This window comes from Pteropus medius, unplaced genomic scaffold (genome assembly GCF_902729225.1).
Source record: "Pteropus medius unplaced genomic scaffold, Ma_sr-lr_union100, whole genome shotgun sequence".
Taxonomy (NCBI): domain Eukaryota; kingdom Metazoa; phylum Chordata; class Mammalia; order Chiroptera; family Pteropodidae; genus Pteropus; species Pteropus medius.
Genome location: NW_024341894.1, coordinates 4,213,716 through 4,238,890, shown reverse-complemented (window position 1 = coordinate 4,238,890; position 25,175 = coordinate 4,213,716). Strand labels below are relative to the sequence as shown.

Here is a 25,175-nt window from a genome sequence, read left to right as displayed (position 1 = left end):
TTTAAGTTACTGAGCAGTTAATTAAGCTAAGATCATCTTACCTTCTCAGGAACAGACTGGCGCGGTGTGGCTTATCTTCTAACTCAAAACGAGGAGCACTGCTCGAGAAATACACACTCTGGTATGAGCTGTAAAGAGCTGCAACCGCCAGAAAAGGAACGACCGAAACTTGACAGGGCAGAGACAACTCAAAACATTTTTTAATCTTTTTTTTGGAAATAGCTCTTTCCATTGAAAGCCATTTAAATTATAGGTTACACTAGACTGCTGCGTGGACATTAACTTGCAAAAGCCTTTCACTATAAAAGATTAGGTTTTGTCTGTGTAAAAACGAAGGATCCAAATTTCATCGTGGAAGGACTACTTTTTAAAAGTTAAATACAAAGTATCAGATCTATTCTGAATGCATTGTATTTATTAAGCAGTTATTACCTAAATAGTATTTTTGTGTGTGTACTTAATAAATATATGTAATTAAAAGAAGGTTTTCCTGGCATTTCTTGAAAGTTGCTGTGTATTGGCAGGAAAATCATGATACTTACCCTGGTTCCTTCAAGGGATAGGTAGATGCTCACTTCTGGGGTAGTCTTAAGAAAAAATTAGTTGATTAGCATCTATTTTACCCCTCGTCCTGTCACAATCTGTGGTGGGTATTCTGAGCCTGAGGAGAGGGAAGAGGTGGTTGCCATATTATTATTAGTGGGAAACTGAATTACTATGCCATAGGCTTATATTCCCCTCTAGCAAATATTTCTTCTAGTATAACTTCATGGCAGTCTAAGAATAACATACTAAAATAACTAAACTGAGTCAACGTATCTCTAACATCAAATATTGTGATAAGCCCCTTAATGATTTTTCTCAACATTTTATTATGAAAATGTTCAAACATACAGCAAATTTGAATTTTAAAGTGAACGTCAATTTACCAAGTCTATTAACATTTTACTATGCTTATCACTTTTTAGTATTCTATCTCTCCATCAATTCATCTTATTTATGTATTTTGAATAAATTGCAGATATCTGTACCCATCCTTCTAAAAATCCTCAACTATATCATTAACTAAAGGTCAATATTTTTTTTGTTGTAAAATTTTCACATGATGCAGCACACAAATATTAACAGTATATCCACTAAGTTTATACAAATGTGTACCCTTGTGTCACCCAAACCCCTATCAAGATAACAGATTACTACCAGAAAGTTCCCTCATGTCCCTCCCAGTCAAGTCTCCTCCCTCATCCCTCCCAGAGGGATGGATGTAAAAAAGAAGTTAGGAGGTGAGGGCCTAAAGATGTAATAGAAGATGTTTTTTTCTACCAGACTAGTTTTTTTCTACCAGAGTTGCCTCTTCTAGAACTTCATAAAAAATGGAATCATATGTTATACATTGATATTTAAGAGACAAATCCCTAAGAAGTTCAAAGTGTCTCTGAAACAGGGAGAGTAATAATGATAACGACAACATTTGGAATAAGATTATGATTCATTCATTGAACAGACGTTTATGAGAACCTCTGGTCTGTGGATACAAAGATCAGAAGACAGTCCTTGCCCTGAAGTTCAGACTGTCTTGAAGGATGCAGCGCACACACCATGGAGAGAGAGCTGGGGTTGAGACAGTCATCACATGCCACAGGAGACCTAATCTAGCCTGGGAGCCAGTGGGGCATCAAGGGAGGTTTAAATTCTTACTTTGGAATTTGTTTCAGGCATCCAATGCTCTGTATTCCCACAAGTCTCAAATCATAACTCGAAATGATTTGTCTTTAAATAAGGGTGGTTTTACAATAGTGAGCAGATATAAGACAAATTTGCTAAACATGGAAGAAACTATTAAAAGCACAAACCAATTATTAGGGATGGTTTTCTCTAGTTTGAGTTGATCTAAACTCAAAGGTATTTAGTATTGCTCCTAGAAACAAAAACAACATGCTTTTCTGTTCCTGGCCCACAAGTAGCAGATGCTTTCAAGAGCTCCAAACAGCAACAGCAAATCTTTCCTCCTCTGGGACTTCGCCTTAGCTTTCTCAAGGCATTCACACCTATTACATCTCCAAGTTACATCTTCTATTACATCTTTAGGCCCTCACCTCCTAACTTCTTTTTTATACTTTACTTCCATATTTCACACACATATTACAAATAAAAAGTACTTGGTTCCCATACATAACCATTTTTCCCTATTATGTCCTTCTTGAAACACTGTGGCTGTTTTTTAGGGGGAAGTGAGGAGTGGGGAGCCTGCAAATTTCTTTTCTTAAATCATTCTTTTCTCAGAAAAGTAAGATTGAGGAAAGTTCTGAAGCTTCTTTTTGCCCAAGGAAAAGGAGAAAGCTATATACTAGAAGTCACCTATTACTGCAGATATGACCCCCCGAAAAGAGGTTCCTTTTTCCTAGTATCATATGAAACAAAAAGGTACCATCTCAATGCAACTAAATGCATTCCCCCTTTTTGGTGTACTCTCTATCAGGAGCAAGTAACTGCTGGCTGGTTCCCAAAGAGTACCTGAACTGAATGTGTTTTGTTGATGATGAAAGGTAGAACGACTAGAGAGGTGGTTTGATCTAAACAATTAAAACAAGTCACTGCCTTCATGGCACTTCTACAGTAACAAAGCAGCGGTCAATGACCCACTCATTATTTTAAGGAATACTTTCTTCTTACTCTCTTGGTCAGCTTCATTCAGCTGAGTTCCACAATTCACAAACAGTGCAAAGAGGGATAAAACGGAGTGCCTGTACATACATACAATCTTGACTTATGCACAATTTTTTTTGTCTCAAATTAACTAGACATTTCTCAGACTAAAGGACAGCTGAGTGTTAAAGGAAAATCAAGAACACTTGTCATTTAGCTCATATGAACGAACTTAATGTTTGTGTCCCACCCAAAACCTGGGATTTCGAGGTGGGGCCTTTGGGAGGTAATTAGGTTTAGATGAGGTTCCCTAAACAAGGTTCTCTGCCATGTGAGGATACAGTAAGAAGTCTGCACACCAAGAGGCCTCTCGACAGGAACGAAATCTGCTGGCCCCTTAATCTTAGACTTTTCAGCCTCTGGAACTGTGAGAAAATCTGTTGTTTAAGCTATCCAGTTAATGGCATTTCGTTATGGCAGCCTGAGCAGTATAAACATTTTTTCCTTAACTTCCATGCACCATCAAGGAATGAGAGTCAGATAGGATATTCTGGAATGCTGTAATTCTGAATACCCACAAGTCCCTTAACTCTCTTGATTCTTAGACATACCAGACATCTACCAGGTATCAGGCACCATGCCAGGCACCTCAAGGTGGATACTAGAGCAGAATCTCTGCCTTTTGGAGCTGGCATTCGAAAGGAGCTAGTGGCATCAAATAATCACAAAACAGGGCATGGTAGCATAAGTACAAAAGAGGAACCTGAGTTAGCCCTGCGAGTATGGACCGGCTTCCCTGAAGAAGTGACATTTGATCTCAATCTGAAGGCCTCAGTAGGAGTTAGAGTCAGGGAAGGGTGCAGTGTTCACAGCAGGGGAACTCTGCATGGGTGAAGGCCTGGAAGCTGAAATACAGAAGTCCCTGTGCTGGAGGGCAGACTGGGCAGGGCAGTTTTAGCTGGAGATGAGAATGAAGGACGCAGGGCCCAGATCATTTCATCTAAAAAGATTACTCACAGCAATATGAAGAATGGACCGAAGGGAGATGAGAATTTAGATAAATCCTATCTTATTCTTAGTTTCTGCTTCAAAATCAGATATGCTCATCTGGGGGAAAAAAAATCCCTATTGGAATCTTCAGTTGCTAAATGGATCAAGTTGGGAACCAGCCTCTCGGGTCGGAGACCCGGAGTGCTCGCAGCTGTGCAGGGCTCCCCTAGACCCCGCCCAGTTCCACCCTCAGATACATATGCTCCTCATTCTGCGGTCTGTAAGGGCTGCTGCAGGTGGGTTAAAATGACATTTCATCAAATGACATGTAAAATGCCCGTTTTCAATTTTAATGTTCAGAACATTCACTTTTCTAATGAATTTCTACCCTAAACTGGAGTTCTAGAAGCATTATACAGTAACTGCTCCCTCACCAAGTGGGTCATTGTCACGTAAACTGAACTATCCTTAGACACAGGAAACATCTTACAAATTATCATGTAAACCAACAGTGGAGCTAAGATAGCTTCACACTCTCCAAAAAGGAAGGAACAGCTATGGAGTTAAATGCAGATATAAAAATCCTGAAAAGCATGAACATCCAGACTATTGAGCTTGGGGGTAAGCATGAACTGAAGGTACATGATTACAACAAAAATGCTTGGTAAGTTGCATTTACCAAGACAGTTTCATATTCAGTAGGAAAGTTTATTTCACTTGAGAAAAAGCTTTAAAAAACAAAATGCGTTGCAGTTTAGCTATCTGGAAAATTAACTCTTTGGAACGCCTCTTGAAGACGGATAAATGAAGGACTGTTCTACCTTCAAAGTTATCAGGTGAAGCTGCTAAGACTCAAAGTAGTGTGTTAAATGTATTACCAACAAAAATACGAATAGATAAATCTACCACCAGAAAAGGAAAGTGCTAGTAACCCTAACCCAACCACAAGAAAAGACCAAATGGACTTAAAAAAACTTTATTCCAAAAAGAATTACCAAAAAAACAGCACGTTAACTGACACATTTAACAGATTTTATTTAAATTCAAATAGTCACAAAACTCAAAATATCAAACAAAAACAGCTTTGTGTGATTAACCACTTTTAATAATGGAACTTTAAAAATGGAAATATGTAGAGATTGCCTCACAATTCTGGAGACATTTGGGCAAGCAAATATTTAATATTAAGCAAAAAAACAGTATTAAAAACGAAGATCCTCAAATTTAAGTAGAATGCCTATTCAAGTCTTCGATATGCATTTATGTGCACATAAGAAAACAAAAGAAATAATTATTTTAAAAGAAATCAAGTCTTTCTTCACCTTCAACTCTGATCGCATACCCCTCACACTACAGTACTTCACCTACACTGAAACAGTGCTGGTCAATGACTGGCTTACTATGAAGCCCTCTAGATCCCATTTCATACATCATATTATTCCCTTACATGTCTGCACAGCCTTCTGAGTATTACCACTGTTATCAAGCTAGGGTATTTCAAGTCTCCAACGATGAGTATATATATATATATACACGCAATTCTATTTTACTACAGTTCACAATATACAGCAAGTGATTATATAACCAACGATAAGGTAAAATGAATATCGACTCTTGAGACAAAAACATCAACACTGTCTCTGACACAAACGAGACACACAAATCTGCCACCATGCAGTGTTTACTCTGGTGCAGTCCTGAGGGCTCATACCACTCTATGCTAAATATAGAATCCATAACATCAGATGAAGTACAGGAGGCAAGTTCAGAAGTGCCCTGCGCTTGTGAGGTGTGTGTCACATATGTAACAGAAAGGGACACTTTTAAAGCTTTTCAAAGTTATTTGATGTCTGCCTTTAAAAAATTACTACCATACTCGTTCACACTGAAGGCAAAAACAATAGAATCTCTTATTTATAACACATGTTGACTTAAAGTTCAGACAATGCTGTTGGCTACAAGTTCTGTTGAATTTTTGTCAAATTTAAAGAGTTCATGGGACAACACAAAACTGTAATGAATTTGCAGTTTGGTCTTCAAAAGCTATAAAAAGTGACAAAGAAATCCAAAATTATTATGAGTTAAAACCATTAAAAATATTTATTGTTTTTAAATGCCACATATTCAACACAGCAGAAACCAAAGCATACTCCTTTGAATTTTCACTTCAATTGTATGTCACAAAAGTGCTTTAGAACTTAGATGATCTCATCCCCTACATGGAGTGTCTAGAAAAAAGGAAGCCCCATGGAACCAAAGGGCCATGGAGTCCACTCCCAGGGCCAAGGCACGACTGACCCCAGGCTCACACATCTGCCACATGCTGAGTACCTACACGTGCCCAGGAGTGTTCAGGGACACACACACACACACGTGAATGAGGGGGTCAGGCATCACTGTGCTTTTGTCATTCCTTTCTGAAACAGCTGCTTCAAATCTTGACTATTTGATATTCAAAGGATGCTACTCACATTTGGTGACAAACTATTTTCTGAAATCCTTACATCTGCACCTTTTCTGATGTAAACTGCCATTTCTAGCACATTGTCCAACAGAGCTGCTGTAAACCTTGACTGTCTGACACAACATTGTCCAACAGAGCTGCTGTAAAGCTTGACTACTGCCTGACAAATGCTCGGTGATGTTTCCTAACCCCTTGTTTGGTAGAATGTTCATTTTATTTGACCAGCCATACTGCATGTAGAGGTAAACATCTTTTTTGGACTATCTGCCCAGAAACTGAGTAAACTACCAATTGAGACCCTGATTTTATTTTGGTCAGTATGTGCACATATTCATATGCAATTACCCAAAATGAGGAAAAACTGGTACTAAGAAACCTAACTACTTTGCCACATCAGACGCTAGAAAGCTATCTTAATATTTGCAGATGTAGGTTTTTAAAGGATAAACCACTTTTCTAAGATGTTTCATGTTTTATTATTTAATTGGTATGAGTCATTTGCCTTATTTATCTGGAAAACTATTTTAAAATCTGATTCCTTTGACAAGTTTTTGTTGGGCAAAGGATGAGTAAGATATCCAACTACTACTGACTTCTAGAATTTAAAATTAACCCTTCAAATAGCTTTACTTAGATCTTATCCTTTCAAACTGTTTTAACAGTGGTAAAACTGGGTTCCCAAAATGTAAAAATCCTAACAGAAGTCTCTATTTCCAGGACAACAAAAAAAGACAGCTAACACTGTGTGGTGAAAGCTATCCTGATTTTTTTCCCCTCCCCCAAAACATTTAGAAACTAGGGAGAAATAATCTGGGATTCCATTAGACTTCTGAAATAAAATTTTATGGAAGTGTTTCTGTCTTTTTAAAGGAGTTTCAAGAGAATAGGCTACTTTAATAAGACAAACTACTACTTAAAGAAAAAAACCCCCAAAGCCGTTTACTAAGTTGGCAACAATAATTCAAATAAACTGAGCTACAGAGTTTGATCTATATGCAATGAATATGAAACTTCTTAACAGGATGAAATGCCTATAACAAAATGTAAGTCTCCCCTATTTTGGCAACAAGTGAAATTAACATAAGGATACTTTGGGCTGGTTTAACGTCACATTCAGAACAGAAAATTTTCAAACCTAGAAAGCAAAATGGAAGCTTTCAACGGCTGCTTGAGTCTACCCTGTCTAATCAAAAATAGTTTGGATACTATTCCAACCGATGCTTTTTTCAAAATGAAGACAACCAATTTATCATGAAAAGCCTTCATCTATTAAGCGTGCTCCTTCTGTTGGGCTCCTTTGTCCTACCATGTATATGCTTAAGTTTAGCAAAGACTACCCTTTGCAACTCCTAGGAGCAGAGAAGCAAGAAATGGAGTATTAAAAGTAAAGCCTGAGAATTCAAGGAGCCCTAAGAGCCTTTTCTCTGGCTGGTCATGGCCACTTATGTTTTAATACAGAAGGTTTAAAGACTGGGGAAAAGACTATTTTGGCTATTAGTTTCCTTGTCAAAAGTCATCCACGAGATAGCTTTTAACCAGGCAATTAGCTCAAGCTGTTAGGTAATGATTAACCCCTCCCCCCCAAAAAATACCCCTTAAATTTTCCTATTGAAACTTTTTATTCTGAATTGGTTGGTGCTTAAGAAAAACAGCTTTGCCCATAATTCATCATGCCCTGGACTTAAGACACCAACTTGTACTTGGTCAATTAGGAACTGCATTCTCCTTAGGTCTAGTTGGTTGATAAATGGCACTTAACTGATAATTTCTTTTATGTAATCTTTAACAAGAACTCATAAGTCGCATTGATTATGCCCCAAGAGATGAGGGACCGATGGTAATTTAGATGGGCACCTCTGAAAAGATTTGTCAGTTTCCTGTCCCGTTCTAACCATATTTTTTGGAAAACTTTGGAAAAAGACTGAAATTCCCCACCAATCTGAGACTGCATGCGAGTTTTTACAACATTAACTGGAAAAAACAAGATTCCCAACATGGCACCCAACAGACCTCCGCAGATAAAGTCATTGACCAAATGAGCACTGTGAGTCGTTGCGGTAGGCAGGTGCTCCTTGATGGGGCCGCGAAGGCCAAAAAAAAGGACATTGCTGAATCCGTTACGGAAGAGAACAGGTATCAAGCCTCGATAATACTCTCTAATTCCATGGCATTTCAGTGCCTTGAAAGCCTGATAAGTGTTTGTAAATTTGTCATGATGCTTGTGGTCTTGAAGCAACGTTTGAACTCTTTCCAAAGGAGTGAAAATTGCTTCTGTTGTTCCTGCAAGTAATGCTGCCATGCTACGGGTTGCAAACTCTGGGGTACTGATATGCTTACGGAGAAGGCAAGATAAATCTTCATAAAGACCAAACATAAGTGCCAGTGTAGTTGTCTTCTGCAATAACGGGGGAAGGATTCCGCGATACAAGTTTCGAAATCCATCCCTCCTCAACTGAAGCACTGCGTCCCTGGTTTTGATTCCATACAGTTGCTGCCGGAAGAGGACCTTCTGAATGGGAAATGTGATCGCTACATTGTTGAAAGCTGCACAGCAGCCACACAAGTAATGCTTCATTTCACTAACATTTGCAATATGAGGTGATATATCTTGTTTTGAAGATGTTATGATTGGCGACCTTTTTTCATGAGCTTCTGAATCCATCATGTGGCTTAAGATCCTTTCTTCCTCATGAATGACTTTTTTTTAACCTACGAGTGATAAAATGACAGTGGGTAAATCTTTAAACACAGTGTTAAACACATGGATTTTTACCCCCTTATCCTTCCTCCAATTTCTGGATACTATTACATTTTCCCCTTTAGATTAAATCAGTGGTTCTCTAAGTATTTTCAGAGGACACTGGAGGTTCCTGAGACCCCTTCCATGGTCCGGGAGGTCCTCCCTTTTCCAATAACATACTATGTGAAGCTGGATTTTCTGTATAAACTTTCACCAAAACGACTTATCACAGCAGACTGAATGTAGAAGCAGGTATGAGACCGTACGGATATGCCAGACTTTTAAAAAGATTTGCAAAACTGTAAAACACAAAAAACTTTTTTTTGAAAAAGTTATTTTTCATGAAAATGTGTTATGTTAACATGTAATGGGGTTTATCATTAAAGTGAATCAATATTTTTAAATTGTTTTAATTTTTAAGACCACGATTATTAATCCACATAAAGGCTCTTTGGCATCTGCAACAATTTTTAGTGTAAAGGGGTCCTGAGACCAAAAAAATTGAGAACCATTGGACTAGTTCATACACCCGGCCTACAATACAAATGGTATATACCAGCAGCCCCAAACATTTTTGGCACTGGGGACCGGTGCCCCTTTGAGAATCCAATGCCTGATGATCTGAGGTGGAGCCGAGGCGGTGATGCTAGCGCTAGGGGAGCAGCCGCAAATACAGATGAAGCTTCGCTCGCTTGCCCACCACTCACCTCCTGTTGTGTGGTCCGCGGCCTGGGGGTTGTGGACCCCTGGTATATACCATTATCCCTCTGAAACCAACTCAAAGTCCTCCTATGAGAAATAAAATAGCAAGATATGCCTTCACTCTGTTAGTGCTTATTTACTATCTACTCTGAACTAGGACTTCTGCTAAGTGCTAGGGATTAAAAGATAAGGAACCACAATCTAATAGGAGATTCTGCCAAGGTAAACAATGTTACATTGTGGTACAGAATCCAAAAGAATTGCAAGCAGGGTCTCTAAGAGACTGCTGCACACCCACGTTCACAGCAGCACTATTCACAACACTCAAGAGGTGGAAGCAACCCAAATGTCCACTGATGAATAGATATACAAAAAGGAAGAAAATCCTATCATGTGCTACAACGTGGAAGGAACCTTGAGAACAGTATGCTAAGTGAAATAAGCCAGTCATAAAAAGACAAATACTATGATTCCACTTACATGAGATACCTAAAGTAGTCAGTTCAGAGACAGAAAGCAGAATGGTGGTTACCAGGGACTGGAAGAGAGTGGAACAGGGAGTTATTATTTAACGAGTAGAGTTTCAGTTCTGCAAGGCGAAAGTTATGGAAATCTGTCTTATTACAATGTAAAAACACTTAACATTACTGAATTGTACACTTAAAATTGGTCAAGATAACTTTCATGATATTTTTTACCACAAAGACTACACTAAGGGTTTCAACAGTTAAAAAAAAAAAAAAAGGTCAGATAATCCATCTAGGTCTCTGACCTATGACAAAAATAACAAACCAAGTTCCTTATGTTTTTTTCTTTCTCATATCACACACGTGCTGTTGTAAACTGCTAAGCATTCAGGACAAAAGATGTTAAAGAGAAATTTAATTGCTGTGAAGGTAAAGTCAAGTGCAGAGCTAAGGCATGGAATCAGAAAGCATCAGTTCTTGAGGAGCTATTGCATTGCAGGAGCCACAGATACGTAACAAATTATGGAACACATACATATATAACCGTAATTTTCCTTGCAGAAATATAGCCTAGGGAAATTATTAACACAAGATGTACACAAAGATTCAACTACAGGACAGCCACAATGCTACATCACATAAATAAAGATGTATCTATCTGATGAGTATCATATAGATATTAAAAATAAGAATATTTAAGGTTTAGTAACTTTGAATTTTTAATGATGTTAACAAAAGTTTAGACAGCAGTGAGTCCTTTTACTGATCAATAAAAAGTTATAGAAAAAAACAATTTTTGAAGGACATGGCAAAATTCTGCTTTTATTAATTACACATAAAAAAGTTAAAATGAGTAGTTTATATTTTGCAATTTCACATTACTAGACTTTCCTTTTCTTCATTTTTCAATTAAATTTGTCTCAATCTATTCAACTGTTTTCAATAAAGAGTGACAACAATGAAGCCTAATTAGAACTACAAAAGTCCTACAGTGTCAGACCAATGAGAGAAAGTTCCAAAGTGACCAAAGGCAAATTGCTGTACTTGAGGCTCGGCTTCCATACTTATAACCAAAGCTAATGCCATCCAAGCACAATTAGAGTGAAAGTCAGCTGAAGAGCACCAATACATTAGACTCTAACACTCTGGTGGGGACATGGTAAATGGAGTCAGAGTCCACTCAACAAATGTCAGCCTTTCCATTTGTTTCCTTCCCTAAGTTCTTAATAAAAATGTTTTTCACATTTATTTCATTCAGACATACAGGATAACACTGTCAAGAAGACTCTCATTTACTTCGGTTGGGAATTTCTTCTTTGCATGCTTTTACACTGACTCTCAATATGCTAAGAGAATTAAATTCAACCAATTTATTCAACTCCTGTAATGTTCCAAGCATTCTCCTAGGTGTCAGAGATTAGTAATAATCAGAAACCTTGACCTCAGGGGAGATAAGACATGCCAACAATTAGACTACAATGTGATAAAAAGCAATCACAGAAATAAGTAAAAGGTATAAAGGCCCCACAGAGGAAGGGGTCATTAACTTGATGTCTGGAGGGAATGACAGGGCAGGCTAGGATCTCTGAATGCTGACTTGGACTCCCTTTTAGCCAAAGGCAGTAGAGGTTAAAATGCAGGTCAAAGGAGCAGCAGTATCACATTCTTGAGGAATTACAGTAGTCTCCCTTTATCCATGGGGGATATGTTCCAAGATCTCCCCAGTGGATGCCTGAAACCGAGGACAGTACCAAACCCTACATATATTTTTTTCTAGGATAAAGTTTAATTTATAAATTAGGCATGGCAAGAAATTAATAAAACAATTATAATAATATACTATAATAAAAGTTATGTGAATGTGCTCGTTCTTTCAACGTCTTATTGTACTGTACTCATCCTTCTTGTGATGATGTGAGATGATACAATGCCTACGTGATGAGCGGAAGCGAGATGAATGATGTAAGCATTGTGATGTAGCGTTAGGGTACATACTATTAAGGCTGCATGAACACAAGCACAATGATACCCGTGACAGTCGATCTGATAACAGAGACGACTACCGAGTGACTAACGGGTGGACAGCATATACAGCATGGATACAATGCTGGACAAAGAGAGGATTCGTGTCCCGGGAGGGACGGTGTGAGATTTCATTACACTACTCAGAACAGCATGCAATTTAAATCTTATGAACTGTTTATTTCTGGAATTTTCAATTTAATATTTTTGGACCTTGGTTGACCGTGGTAACTGAAACTGAGGATAAGGGGGTATTCTATACTGAATATGTCCTGCTGGGTGGCAGATGAGGGTGGAGAAGCAGGCTAGGACCTGTGTTAGGAGGCTCTCGGGAAGATCCCAAGACCCTCTGACACTAATATGTACTACTTTTTTTCTTTTTTCGTATGAAGCATATAGGAACAGACTATATTCTTTAAGTCATACCAAGATCTGTGTGCCCTTTTCCCAGAAGATATACTAAGAAAATGTAACATGTGCACACTTTGGCCCAAAGTCTTTGTTCGGAGTTCCAGCTCACTTGCTATTATGTTCCCACTAAGAAAGATAAACTTGCCCTCAGCTGGGAGGAATGAAGACTGGACACCACTGCAGACCCAAAGTCTGCCCTATCGAAGGTTATAAAAGGGGCTAGGGAATTTTTCTCCCCACTAAATCACCTGGTTACACCTACAGAACTCAGCACCAGAAGTCCAACCTTTCATGTCCACCCACACACAGGGGAGCCATTACCACCTCTGGACAACAAAAGCACTTTGTTCATTGAAGACACCTCAACTTGGCAGAGGACTAGAAGCAGTGGGACTTATATCTAAATCCTGCTTAGCACTATCATGGATGGGGAATAAAGGGACAGTAAAAACTGTTCACTGGTGTTCTGAAAATTTGTTTCACTGCCAATTTAAATAATCAAAGTAAGGCTTGGTTCAGAAAGAAATTATTTCTAATTTTGGCAGATATTAAAGCAGTTAGATAATAATGAAGTCACCTGTATGCTCGACCAAGAGAGGCCAGATTCCTTAGAGTTGGCGGCTTGTAAATGCACTAAAACAACAAAACAATAAATGAATCGTTTAAGTAAAAATTCATTAAAAAATGTATATTATTTTTTACAGCACAGAGAATATAGTCAATATTATAATTATGTATGGTGTCAGGTAGGCACTAGATTTATCACAGGGATCACTTCATAAGTTATATAAATGTCTAACCACTATGCTGTACACTTGAAACTAATATAATATTGAATGTCAACTGTAATTGAAAAATAAAATTTTTAAATGTATATTACATTTTAGAAAAAAATTACACATTAAAGCGACACATTAAAATACAGATTTAAAAAAGATGTCTTTTTTTTTTTTTTTTAAAGAAAAACAAAGTTGCAAATCAATATACAGACATCCTCTCCTCTAGGCTCACTGCCTTGACTCAGGTATCTCTTGCCTGACTAGTATAAAAGCCTCTTTACTAGTCAGAATGACTCTAGTTGCATTCACTTCACCATCACCCTACCCCACCAACCTATCCATTATTGAAAAAAAAATACACCAAAAGAACACACTACTAAGTAAAAAGAGCAAGGTGTGTTAACAATGCATTTTGGAATCTTCTAATAACAGCACAGAGGCACTCCAGTGTTTTGAATGGTGGCATAGTATTCTATTAAATGAATATATTATATAAATTTATTCTATGGCCTACTTATGGTCACTGTTTTCTTGTTTTGTTTTTTCTTTTTATTTCTTTTAAAAAATGCTGCAATGGGAGGCCTTATACCTATACCTTGCTTGGGTGAACTCTTACAAGTTTATCTGTTGGGTAAATCTTTACGATGGCCTTGTTGGCTCAAAGAGTAATAAATACATTTTAATTTGATAGCTATCCCAAACTACTCCCATAGGAGTTACAACTTACATTTCCATTAAGTGTACGCCAGTATCAGTTTCCTTGCCATTTCCAGCAGCAGGTATTAAACTAGAATTTCTGCCAATCTGATGGGTGAAAAAATTCTTGTCATTTAAAATTTCTGAATAAAATTTAACATTTTTCTTTTCTGACCATTTGAATTTCTTTTACTGTAAATTTTCATATTACTCATTTTTCTGTATGCACTTTTTATTTTTATAAAATTTCTTTGCATATGAAGAAAATCAATCCTATAAATCAATCTTATATTAATCAAATTGTGACAAATATTTTCCCTATTTTGTAGCATTTTTGTGAGACGGAAATTCTTAATTTGGATATTAAATCTATCAATCTTGGCTTCTAGGTTTTGTGTCCTCCTTAGAAGGCCTTAAATATTCTAAAATTATAAACAAGTAATTCGTGCTTCCCTTTACAACTTCAATGGTTTATTATCCAGTTTGTAATCTCTCTAGAATTCGAATATAAGGAGTGAGGCAAAGAGATTGCCTACAAAACTGATGAACTATCTTTTCATTACTGGTTAGCATAACCTAAATACCCATAGACGTTTTGCATTTATTTCTACACTCCATTCTGTTCCACCAACAGCCTAGGTATTTCGTCCCTACTGTAGCATCAGAATAGGTTTCATTATCTAGTAGAGCTTCCCCTTGTACTCTCGTTATCAGAATTACTAAGTTTTCCAGATCTCACACTTTTCCAGGTAAACTTTAGTGTATCTGTATATATTTCTCCCCAAAATCTTGTTGGTATTTTAGAGTGGAAGTGACTTTATAGGTAAATTTAAAGAACTGTCATTTTTTCAAAACCGAACATTACAAGTCTCCGTATTGTACCTTTTCATAAACCTTAATAGCATTAAAAAATTCTTTTCATATAGATATTTTTTATGTCTAGGTATTTTACCTTTCAGTCATTATTATGAATGGGTTGCTTCCTTCCAGTTAATTTTGTAACTGCTTTTTTATCTGCATATAAAAAAGCTAGCAATTCTTGTATTAAAATTAGATCAGCCAAGTTACTGAATCCTCTATTTCTCAGTTTTTTGGTGGATTTGCTTCAGTTTCTACTATAAAGAATATCACAAATAATTTTGCCTTCTTCTTTATAATATGTATCTTTGTTTTACCTTATTGGGTCAGCAAATACTTTATGAACAAAATTAAATTATGGTAAGAGTGAACATCCTGATGTTTTTGTCATCTGTGGGAACTTTGTCAGGGATTACTGTTAAGTATGATGCTGACTTGTGGTTTGAGAAACAGGAAGTTCCTGTCATCCGAATGTTCAAAATCCAAGTCTTTGCAGTTTCAAGTTTACACAGGGAAGCAAGTGATAACACAAAAATGTTCACAGATCAACTGGGCCATATAAAATTTGTTCCCACTCAAGTAACTTCCCTGCTTACTCTCTGTCCCTGCTCATCTTTAGGACTGTGCTGCAAACGTCTTTCCAGTACTATAACATAATTCCATCTGACAAATTAAACTAAAACCCCCAAAACTTCATTCTACATTCATTCTAAGAATTAGTATATCTGCAATTATACTTTAAGCCCATGCCCACCGTTATTTACTAGGAAATTATGTTTCCCACTAAAAATGAATTCCATCTTTTTAGTACTAATGATCAAATGATTTACACAGTATTTTGTTATACAAGTTTATATGTAGCATATACTACTCTCATTTATGCAGACTTTTTATATGTGGTTTCCATTCATGCAGTCTCATTTTACACGGTTCTTTTTCATTTCCATTACTGATTACTCTTTATAAAAAACAAATGTTTAACTCAACAACGTACAAAGAACCAATACTAGTACTTCCAAATATTTCGAGCGATGAAGACAGTGACTTTGTACCAATTAAAGTCACTTGATTGCTTTAGAATACAGCACAGACACTGACAACAAATAAAATTTTGGTTTTTCTGAATTTTCATCAGCATATTTTTGTGAAAATATGTGAAGTAAATATTTTTATAACATATCGGTCTATTTCGTTAGTATTTTTTCCTACTGGTGGACTCTCTTTACGCATGGAACAGATAATCCACGTAAATCGAAGGACAAGTGGATACATCATTCTTGTTTTATGCAAGTTAAACTATCTCCACCCCTTCCTACAAACACTAAATCAGGAATCTATCTTGATCTTTATTGAATGCTTTTAGGAAACAACGAGATGATCATATGGATGCTGGAGGCAGAGCCAGTCTAACATTTAAGAGTCATAGCTAATTGCCTGGGTTCAAATCCTGGCTCCACCATGTATCTACTCTGTGATTTTCAAGTTATTCAATGTCTATGGCTTAGTTTTCTTGTTTATAAAATCAGGATGTTACCTAACTCATAGTCTGGCTCAACTGACTTAATATATATAAAGCACCTAGGAGAGTAGTCTAGAACACAACAGGTTCTCAAGAAAGATGAACTATTATTATTGTTCTTTTCTGATGTATTTATTTGGTGTATAGATTAGCATGTTTTTGGTAATTATTCTTATTATACAGGTACGAATCCTACTTGGCCATGGTGAGATATTCTCTTAATGTACTGCTAAATACCATTTGCTAATATTTTAAAATTTCACATCACTATTGATAACATATAGTTTTCAATTTAGTACTATCATCATGTCAGGTTCAGGTGTCAATGTTCCACTGGCTTTGTATAAAGAATCTTGTCATTTTTTCTTAATATTGTGATAAGGCTGCATAGTGACAGATGATTACTAGACTTAGTAAGGTGATCACATTGTAAGGTATATAAACATTGAATATTATTCACCTGAAATTAATAGAGTATTAATAGTATTATATACTTAAATAAAAACAAAACAAATTCACCTGTAACACCATCTAGGCCTGGTGTTTTGGGGGATGGTAACTTGATAACTTTCTCAACTTCTTCCATTGTTAATGGTCTGTTATGTTCTCATTTCTGGAGTCAATTTTTATAACTGGATTACCTTTAAAAAAATGTTTTATATAGTCTTATAAAGAATTTGCTATTTTTAAAAAATACTTCTAATCTTGTGCACTTGTATTCTTTTTTTCTTGAGCAGGGTAACCAGTTTATCTAATTTACATCTTCTCATCCTAGCAAAGAACCAGTTCTTAAATTTACCAATTTTACTATTTTCCAGCTTTTAAATTTGTTTATTATCTTATTTCTCCTGGTTTGTCTAGGTTTATTTTATTCTAATTTCTTGAGTTAGATGCTTTATTTATTGTTTCATAATTTGAGTGTTTAAGGCTACATATTTTCCTTTCAGAACTTTTATTACTACTTTTTAAGATATTCTGTGGAGAATTTTGGTCTAAGTGATGTTTGCCATACCATCTATTTCTTTGCCACAGCGGCTTTGATTTGAGATTATGTATATGCATCCTTTTCCAGAGTCCAAGCCTGTTTTGGCTTTGTGAATCATATCATATCCTTTATTTATGCTCAAAAGAAGAGCATCTTTCTCATTGCCAGTAAGAAAGATCCTACAGGGATGGAACCTGATTATTTGTCAACTGTTCTTTAGTCTTAAAGGATTCAGTGACGAATACTCCCTTATCAATGGGAGAACAGAGCAGCGGCAAGAAGCCACGTTCACCAAATCCACTGTTAAGTTTTTTGTAAACAGTGGCTCACTGGTCACTTATGCATATGAGAAGAAAGTACCCAGGCTCCATGACATTCTCGCCACAGAAAGAAAAATAAAATATCCAATTCTAAAAGCAGCTTTCTAATGGATCATGCTAAATTACAGGCTGAGGGGAAAGAAACAGAACTTAAAATGGATAAAGTAAATAATGTTAAAATTGTTCCTGTTTTGTCTTGAAATTCTATTCGGATAAATAGGATTTTCTAATAAAGACATGAGAAGTTGTAACTTTGCTTGGTCTATTGATCGCGTTGTTTTGATTTGCTTTTGTGGAAAAGCATTTTTGCTAAAAGCTGTACAGACTTCCTCCTTCATATCCAGCAGAACTTAAGTATTTTACATAGCATTGGGCCATGGAGCAATGGAAGACTCAGTTTTTAAAACTTAACTGTTGTTGACTTTGTGCTAATTCTTGTTTCATCAGCTGTTTCTCTTAATTCAGGATACTTATGTGTATGACAGCTTTCCTTCACACACCATTTTTATGGATGTGCATATATATGACTTAGGAAAATTGAAAAAAAATCAAAACCCACAGTTTTTTAATTTGTTTAAAACAGACCTTCCACCTGTTATATTTTGTGCTCTTAAGCAGTCAATGGCATTTTTAGTTTAAAAAAATGTTCAACAGATGCTTGAGTAGAGGCTTGCCAGATTAGAGTTTGATAATTATTAATCACTTAGTCTTCTACATCCTTACTTCTTATTCAGCTGACAGATGAATTTAAAAACTCTTATTAGTACTACACTATTTCTATGTATTTGCTTTTTCTTCAGTTTCAGAACTGATCAATGTTATAACAAAAAATTCAGATTACTGTATGATTACACAATAACACATTGTGACAATTTATGAATATGAAAAAATTTCATCTGTACATACTGAACACAAAACAATATATTTTAAATTCTAAAGTTGCTACCCACAAGCTATTTAACAATATATGTTCCTTGATAATACAGACCCAGTTATTTGTGCACTTGAACATTCTGTCCATGTTCACTTTTAATTCTTACTGGAATGGTAGTAGTATTAATTTCCAAAATTTTGCAAATTAAGTTATTTCATCTAGTCTATAATGACTTAGTAATAATAGGGACTGTTATTAAACAGAATATGGTGGCTAACAAAAGTTAGCCCGTCATTTATCGACCTATTGAACTATTTCGAGAAATTTTAAAAACATTATTGTACACTTAAGAGTCTCAGATTTAAAAAAAAAACAGGCCTGAACATAGGAAAAAGGAATGTGATGAAACCCTCCCAGACTTCGGATTGAAAGCTTTCCCTCTAGTTTCATCTTACATACCAGCATGGTGTGAAGAGGTTCTTAACAGAAAGGAGGATAGTACGCACAGTATTCTGGTAAAATGGAGTTTAGAATTTTGCATGCTTATCTATACTGTGAACATGGCTAAATTTCTTTGCTGAATTAATCATTATTTGAATTCTTTGATATGGATAATTGTTCTTTGAAATTTATTGCAAAATTTATTTATCATAATTTTACACTACCTAAAACACTCAATATTAGGAAGCAAAGTTAATGAAGTTGCAAGTGTCAAACTTTTGTGGCATAAGAAAACAGTGTAAAGTCTAAATACTCACTGTAATTTAGTGCCCACATGAACAAACAAGACCCAGATGGGATCCCAGCACAAACGTCTCTGTGCAAAACTGAGGAGAAAGCGACTGTAATTCTCAAAGTATGTGAGAAGTCAGCAGGTCTGACTCAGCATTCAGAACATCAGCCTCGGTTCTAATCGTTTCGACTCTATCTTACTACTATAAACACAAAGCAACATCCATAACTTATTTTTTAATTTATTTTTAATCTGTAATTTAAAACTCCACTTCTCAGAGTTTAATCTACCAAAGGAGAGACTAGTCAGGTAAGTACACCCCTCTTAGAGGTAACGGCTTGTGATTTTTCCCTGCGATGCAGTAACGGTAACTTCGAGACGTCTAATCTGTGCTCTGGAACCATTAGGGGACCTGACCAGTCCTAGCACCTTTTAATTTTATGGAATCCTTTCAAAGCAAGGGCAGAGGAAGCTGAAACTGGCAAGGTCACTACACGTTTACTTTAAGGGCTTCGCAGCTTATAGATAAACAGAAGGTAGGAATTAAGACCAGCTGTGTACAGCTATTACGGAGCAAAATAAAAATGATGCCAAGAGGGTAACTATAGCTGAGCTATCGACATGCTCCATCTAGCTAAGCTTAAAAGCAAATAATCGGCACAGAAATTTACAATTAATAACACAGCCTCCCCCGCCCCCAACACTCTCCCCAAATGCCTTGTACAACTGAGTTTCGCATAATGAGAAACAACATGGTGTCGCAGAATTAAGCATTGCCGGCCTGTGCGGCTGAACTTACGGCTCTCCAGGCGTCCATTTCATCAATCTGTGATAAGAAGGGCAGGGGAGGCGAAGAGTTGAACAGGATCGCCCATTCCATCTCCGACGTTCAACAATCAGGGGTCCTGGGAATCCCAGGCCCCAGCGGGGCAGGGGCCCTTCCGCCGTCCCAGCGCCGCTCTCCCCCCGGGCAGGCAAAACCCGGCCCCTCCTCTGAGGTTCGAAAGCGCTCGGAGGCACCTCCCCGCCCTGGCGCGCCCGAATAATAGCACAGCTTCCTTCGCGGGAAAAGCTCGCTCCCGTAGCCAGGCACCGCCCCCGGCCCAGCGAAGCCTCGCGGTAGGCAGGGGGTGCCGCGAGCCTCAGAAGCGGAGAACCGACCCCGCACACGCAGGCGCTGCCTACCTCGGCCCCGGCGGCTGCAGGCCCCACCCGGACGGCGGATGCGTGAGTGGTGGGGCGCGCCGGGTGGGGCGCAGTGAGAGCGTGCGGTGAGGGGTGGGCCCCCAGTGACCGCGCCAGAGGGCTGGAACAGGCGGCCTCCGGAGACCCTTCTTCGTGCTTCCACACCCTCCACAGAGGCCCAGGAAAACCCCATGCTTCCCTCTAGCCAGCCTCCTGCACTCACCCATCACCACGGGCGCCCGGCTCCACACCCGGTAGCCGCCAGCCGGCAGGTCGGCGAGCGAGCGAGTCCGCGCAGGCGCAGACCTTGACTGACCCCAGTGCTCGGGGCGTAACGTGACGCGCTCTACGTCGTCCGAACCCGATCACGTGAGGGAGACGCCGGCGCAACGCCTCTTAAAACAGTGGAGAGTCAGGTGACGCCGACCAACTCTTCTTGGTGTCAGTTTGCCGTCGCAGGGCAGGGAGAGGGTCACCCAACACATTTGTCGTAAGGCATCGGGGCGCTGCTAGCTAGAACACCGTATCCTTGGCACGGTACGGTGGCCTTGCGGTGCCACAGACAGCCAACGCTTTCTCTAATGTGCAGCCTGCGGGAGTACTAGAGGGAATTTATAGTTGAGTAGCAGGCAGATGCGCTGAAAATTTGGAAGTGCTCCGTTGTACCCCTTTCCAGCCTCAGCTACCAGCACCACAGTTTACAGAGGAACACCTGTATGTGCTTTAGGACATATGTATCACTTTTAAATCTGTTTCAACCTCATAACTCATAGGTCTCGGACTCCACTGCACCGGTATTTTGGAGACCTAGGGCAGGTTGTAGTCCTCACACGTTCTGGGAGTGACCTTGGAGAAGTCACTTGGTCACTGAGCCCCAAATACCTGCCTTAAAGGTAACACCTGCCTTGCATGCATCTCTCAGCACTTGTAAGAATTAATGAGAATGATGGTCTGACCCTAATTTGTAAACTGGAAGGTACGCAACAGATGTGAGGGTTGAAGGAAACAGAAAGGTCAGCCTGGAAAAAAGAGGTTCTTCAGGAAGCTCATCAAATACGTGAAGTGTATGCACTTTACTGGTGTTAGGCCAATAGGCAACTCTACTGGAGCGAAGCATTAGTCAGGGGATGCACTATAGGGGGGTGTCTTTCTCTGAAAGCATCTTATAGATACTGATTTCAAATTTTGTTTGAGCTGGCCTGTTTAACTGCTGCTTGGGATATGGGAGACCATTCTAATTTCAGCAAACACTACTGAAGTACCTACTGTGTGCCACTGTCCATGTTTAAGTGGAATGGATATAAAAACAAAAGATTGGAATTTCAGAAGCATGAGGGGCCTTTCCCTTGAGAGAATGAGGAACAGCTTCATAGGGTAGGAGGTGTTTGAACTGGGTTTTGCAGGGTGAATGAATGGAATTGGGATCATGGAGAAAGTCATAGTGCCAGAGATAGATTGTAAAGGTCAGGTGGTAGGGTCTGATAGTGCAAGTCTTGACTGCCAGATGCAGGCACTTGGCGTGTAATTCATGCGCAGAGATAGATTCTGAACTCCAAAGGATAATAAGGCTATGTAGTGGTTTGGAATGATTAATAGGCAACAGTTATAGAAGGGCATTTATTTCAAAATTGTTTGCCCTGTCTTGTGTGAATGCCTATTCATGTGTATTATTTGAAAAATAAATCAGGCAGGCATCCAGTGTGTTCATAAGCGTAAATAATTCATTTCAAATTAGAATAAGGAGGTTATTCTCCTGTGATAATACCTGAAAAGGAGGAAAAGGTTGAAATTAAACACACAATTAGGGCACAACAGACTCAGAAGAGTGAGGAAATTTCAGGTCAGCAGGAACACTCCTGTCTGGAGCTAAGCCAGTCTGTTTCTTTTGTGCTGCAGGTCACAACGCAGGCCTCTGTCCCTGCAGCTTTAATTCCTTGTCAGAAACCCCCAAGCCCTTAATTGGTTCTTCTTGGGCATACAGAATGTTGAAAATCAAAACCCTCTCTTTTCTGATTCAGGATTCATCATAAAATTAGACTTTCATTCCTCTATCCACATCTACCCATTCTTTCATTCATTCTTTCAGTTGCGTAAACTGTTCTCCATACCTCTAGGTTCTGTATCAGCTGTTACATTACATCCTGTAACCCAGCTTTATCATCTCACTCCTCTGCCTAAAAACCTCCAGTGATTCCCTGTTTCTCCAGTAAATTCAAACTCCTAAACTTGGCATGAAGGCTCTGTGTCCTGGCCCCTCTACCTATCAGTCCATCTCAACCCCAACCATGTTATGTGCTTTAGCCACTTGCAATCTTTCAAATGTTTTTCAAATCCTTGTTATCTTTAAGCCTTTTTCCCCATTCCACCGTGGACTCTTCACCAATCGAACTGTTACCAATCCAGGCAAAACTGGTTCTTGCCTTTGCCTTTCTGTAGCACAAAGTTTGGGGGCAGTTCTAACATTTCACCTTACGTTATAGTCATTCATGAAAGTGTCGCCCTTCCCACTGCCAGTTCACCAGGGCAGAGCTTTCTAACTTGTTTCTGGCCCTCCAGCTCAGTGCTTGGCAGAAAGCGTGCTTGCCCAAATTACTGGTGGAGAGGGTCTGGGTTCTTGGGAAAAGGGTCAGGGGAATGTTGCTGATGGCTTATGTTTAAGCATCCTCCACTCCCCCCACCCAAATGCTTTCTAGAGGGTTGTGTAGTGTCCTCAGGCTCCATGGGTCTGTATGTCCACCAAAACAGCTTTACGAAAGCTGTCAGTGGAGTCTTGCTACTGCGAGTGGCTCTGCCCAGATAAGGTCACCTGTGGTCATTCCCTAGCAAAGGGTCAATAACCTACCTTTCTCTTCAACTCACATTTCCCAGGCCCCTGCAATCCTCTGGGCCTATCTCTGCCACTCCCTTACACATCCTCAGTCTCCAGCCATGACGCCAGCACTGCTGATTCCCTTCCTTGAACTTACTGCATTCTTTTACATGCCCACAAACAGTACATTTTGTCCCCTGTGCCTGGAAGGCCCTCCCTGCTTCATGACAACATCTGTTCACCCTTCTTCGCTCAGCATACAGAGGCTTCTTGCTGCTTTCCCTGACCCTGACCTTACTACCTGAGCTACAGAGCTCCCCCATTGTGCTGTCAGAACCCTCCCACCCCCCCAGTGTCTGTGAACTCCAGGATGTGCTTTCTTTCTCTTTTGCTGATTTTCAAACCCATGATCTGCTTATATAACACACATAACTGGGTCAAAGTTTTATTCAAACCTGTGAGATGGTCTATTATATTTCATTTATTAATTTATTTTCATGTTGGTGGGGACTCACTAAATTAGTCTCAATTCTGTTTTACATCATAATTATATGGGAACCTTTAAAAACCAAAAAAAAAAAAAAACACAAAAAACAACAAACCAGAACAAAAAAAACTCTGAGAGATTCTGACTTAATTAGTATGCAGTGGGACCTGGACCTTAGTTATGTTTTAAAAGCTCCTCAGCTGTGCTAAGTTTGCCAACAGCACTAAATCCTTGCTACCCCAATCTGCCTAAAGATAAGAATCACCTGAACTTGTCTAAACAACCTGTGATCCTGGACCTGCAGCATTGATATCCCTTGGGAACTTACTAGATATGATTCCTCCTGGCCCACCCCAGACCTGATGAACTAGGATTTGTATTTAATGAGATTGCCAGGTGATTTGTTTGCACTTTACAGATTGAAAAACTAGATTCTAGGTCCTGGAAGTTTGGTTAAAAAAAGAAAAAAAGATCTCCAATCCCAAATCAGACTTACTATGAAATCAGGATTTCCAGGGGAGAGGCCGGCTGGCCTGTCTCTATTTAACACAAGCCCCAGGCAATTCTTCTTAGGCGATTTTGGGAACTGACAGCTCTAAATTGATATCCTGACCCATAATAATGAACTAAAGTTTGAAACACAGTTGAGGAAGGGCTCAGGAATGCGTGAGTGAGTAAGCCTGCTGCCCAGAGGGAAAATGGGTTTAGTCCTGAGGGGAAACCATCTACACTTGACACAGGCACATACCAAGTGCTATGAGTGTCCAGAGGAGAGCAAAAAATGCACTAGCTGCAATCTGGGAAGGCAAGCTGGAAGAGGTGACCCACAAAGCATGACTAGGATTTAAACAAGGTGAGCTCCAGTAAAAGCTTGGGATGGGAAGGAGTGTGTAAGGAAGAAGATATTAGGCTTCTCATTCTCCCTGACCTTGTTCCTGTCCCCTAACTTTGCCTTTGTCCCAGGCACACCTAGGACAGAGTGTGTGCCTCTAGTAGTTCTCAGAGCTCTGAACAGTTGCTGACCTCTGGATGGGATCATAGGACACCTTACTTGATATCTAAGTGACACATGTGAAATACAAACACATTTTTATCTAGCAAGGGCCGAGTCAATAACATTAAACATTGCACAGTACTCTGGGGTTTCCAAGCAATTATACGGTTGTTATTCCGTCAGATTTTCACATAATTTGTGTACGCAGAGCATTCCCGTGACCTGCTCGAGTTTAGTACCTACTGAGAGGTTAGGCGGAGACCTCACCACCCCCACCATTTTTTGAGAACAGAAGCACAGTTGAGTAGTTGGTGCCTTGAACTTCAGAAAAGGATCAGGTGAGTGGGGAGCAGGCAGACTAGGCCTTTACCTAGGACTCTAATCAAATGACCCCCCTGAGGAACTTGTTACAAATACAGTTTCCTGATGCCCACCCAAGACCTACTGAATCAAAATCTGCAAGAGGAAGGGCTTAGGAATTCGTCTTTTACAAG

At 38.9% G+C, this 25,175-nt stretch overlaps 1 protein-coding gene across 15 annotated transcripts; it reads right to left on the bottom strand.

The window, feature by feature from the left end:
* Positions 1 to 4,651: 4,651 nt before the first annotated feature.
* Positions 4,652 to 20,748, bottom strand: SLC25A51 (solute carrier family 25 member 51). 15 transcript variants are annotated; one of them, XM_039856386.1, is made up of 8 exons: positions 20,615 to 20,687; positions 20,006 to 20,032; positions 16,814 to 16,935; positions 13,949 to 14,025; positions 13,020 to 13,075; positions 10,023 to 10,080; positions 9,548 to 9,629; positions 4,652 to 8,809 (listed from the first exon to the last, which is right to left on the bottom strand). In XM_039856386.1, the coding sequence occupies exon 8, from the start codon at positions 8,763 to 8,765 to the stop codon at positions 7,872 to 7,874; it is 894 nt and encodes a 297-aa protein (XP_039712320.1). In that variant the 5' UTR covers positions 8,766 to 8,809; positions 9,548 to 9,629; positions 10,023 to 10,080; positions 13,020 to 13,075; positions 13,949 to 14,025; positions 16,814 to 16,935; positions 20,006 to 20,032; positions 20,615 to 20,687; the 3' UTR covers positions 4,652 to 7,871. The 15 variants fall into 15 exon arrangements, with proteins under 15 accessions (XP_039712320.1, XP_039712307.1, XP_039712319.1 ...); XM_039856373.1 differs by lacking the exon at positions 20,615 to 20,687 and adding an exon at positions 19,232 to 19,300 and having other exon boundaries at positions 20,006 to 20,362; XM_039856385.1 differs by lacking the exon at positions 20,006 to 20,032 and having other exon boundaries at positions 20,615 to 20,742.
* Positions 20,749 to 25,175: the final 4,427 nt, after the last annotated feature.

What these genes read in the sequence shown, in the direction of transcription:
- SLC25A51 (XM_039856388.1), bottom strand. Translation starts at nt 8,765, where the DNA reads ATGATGGATTCAGAAGCTCATGAAAAAAGGTCGCCAATCATAACATCT.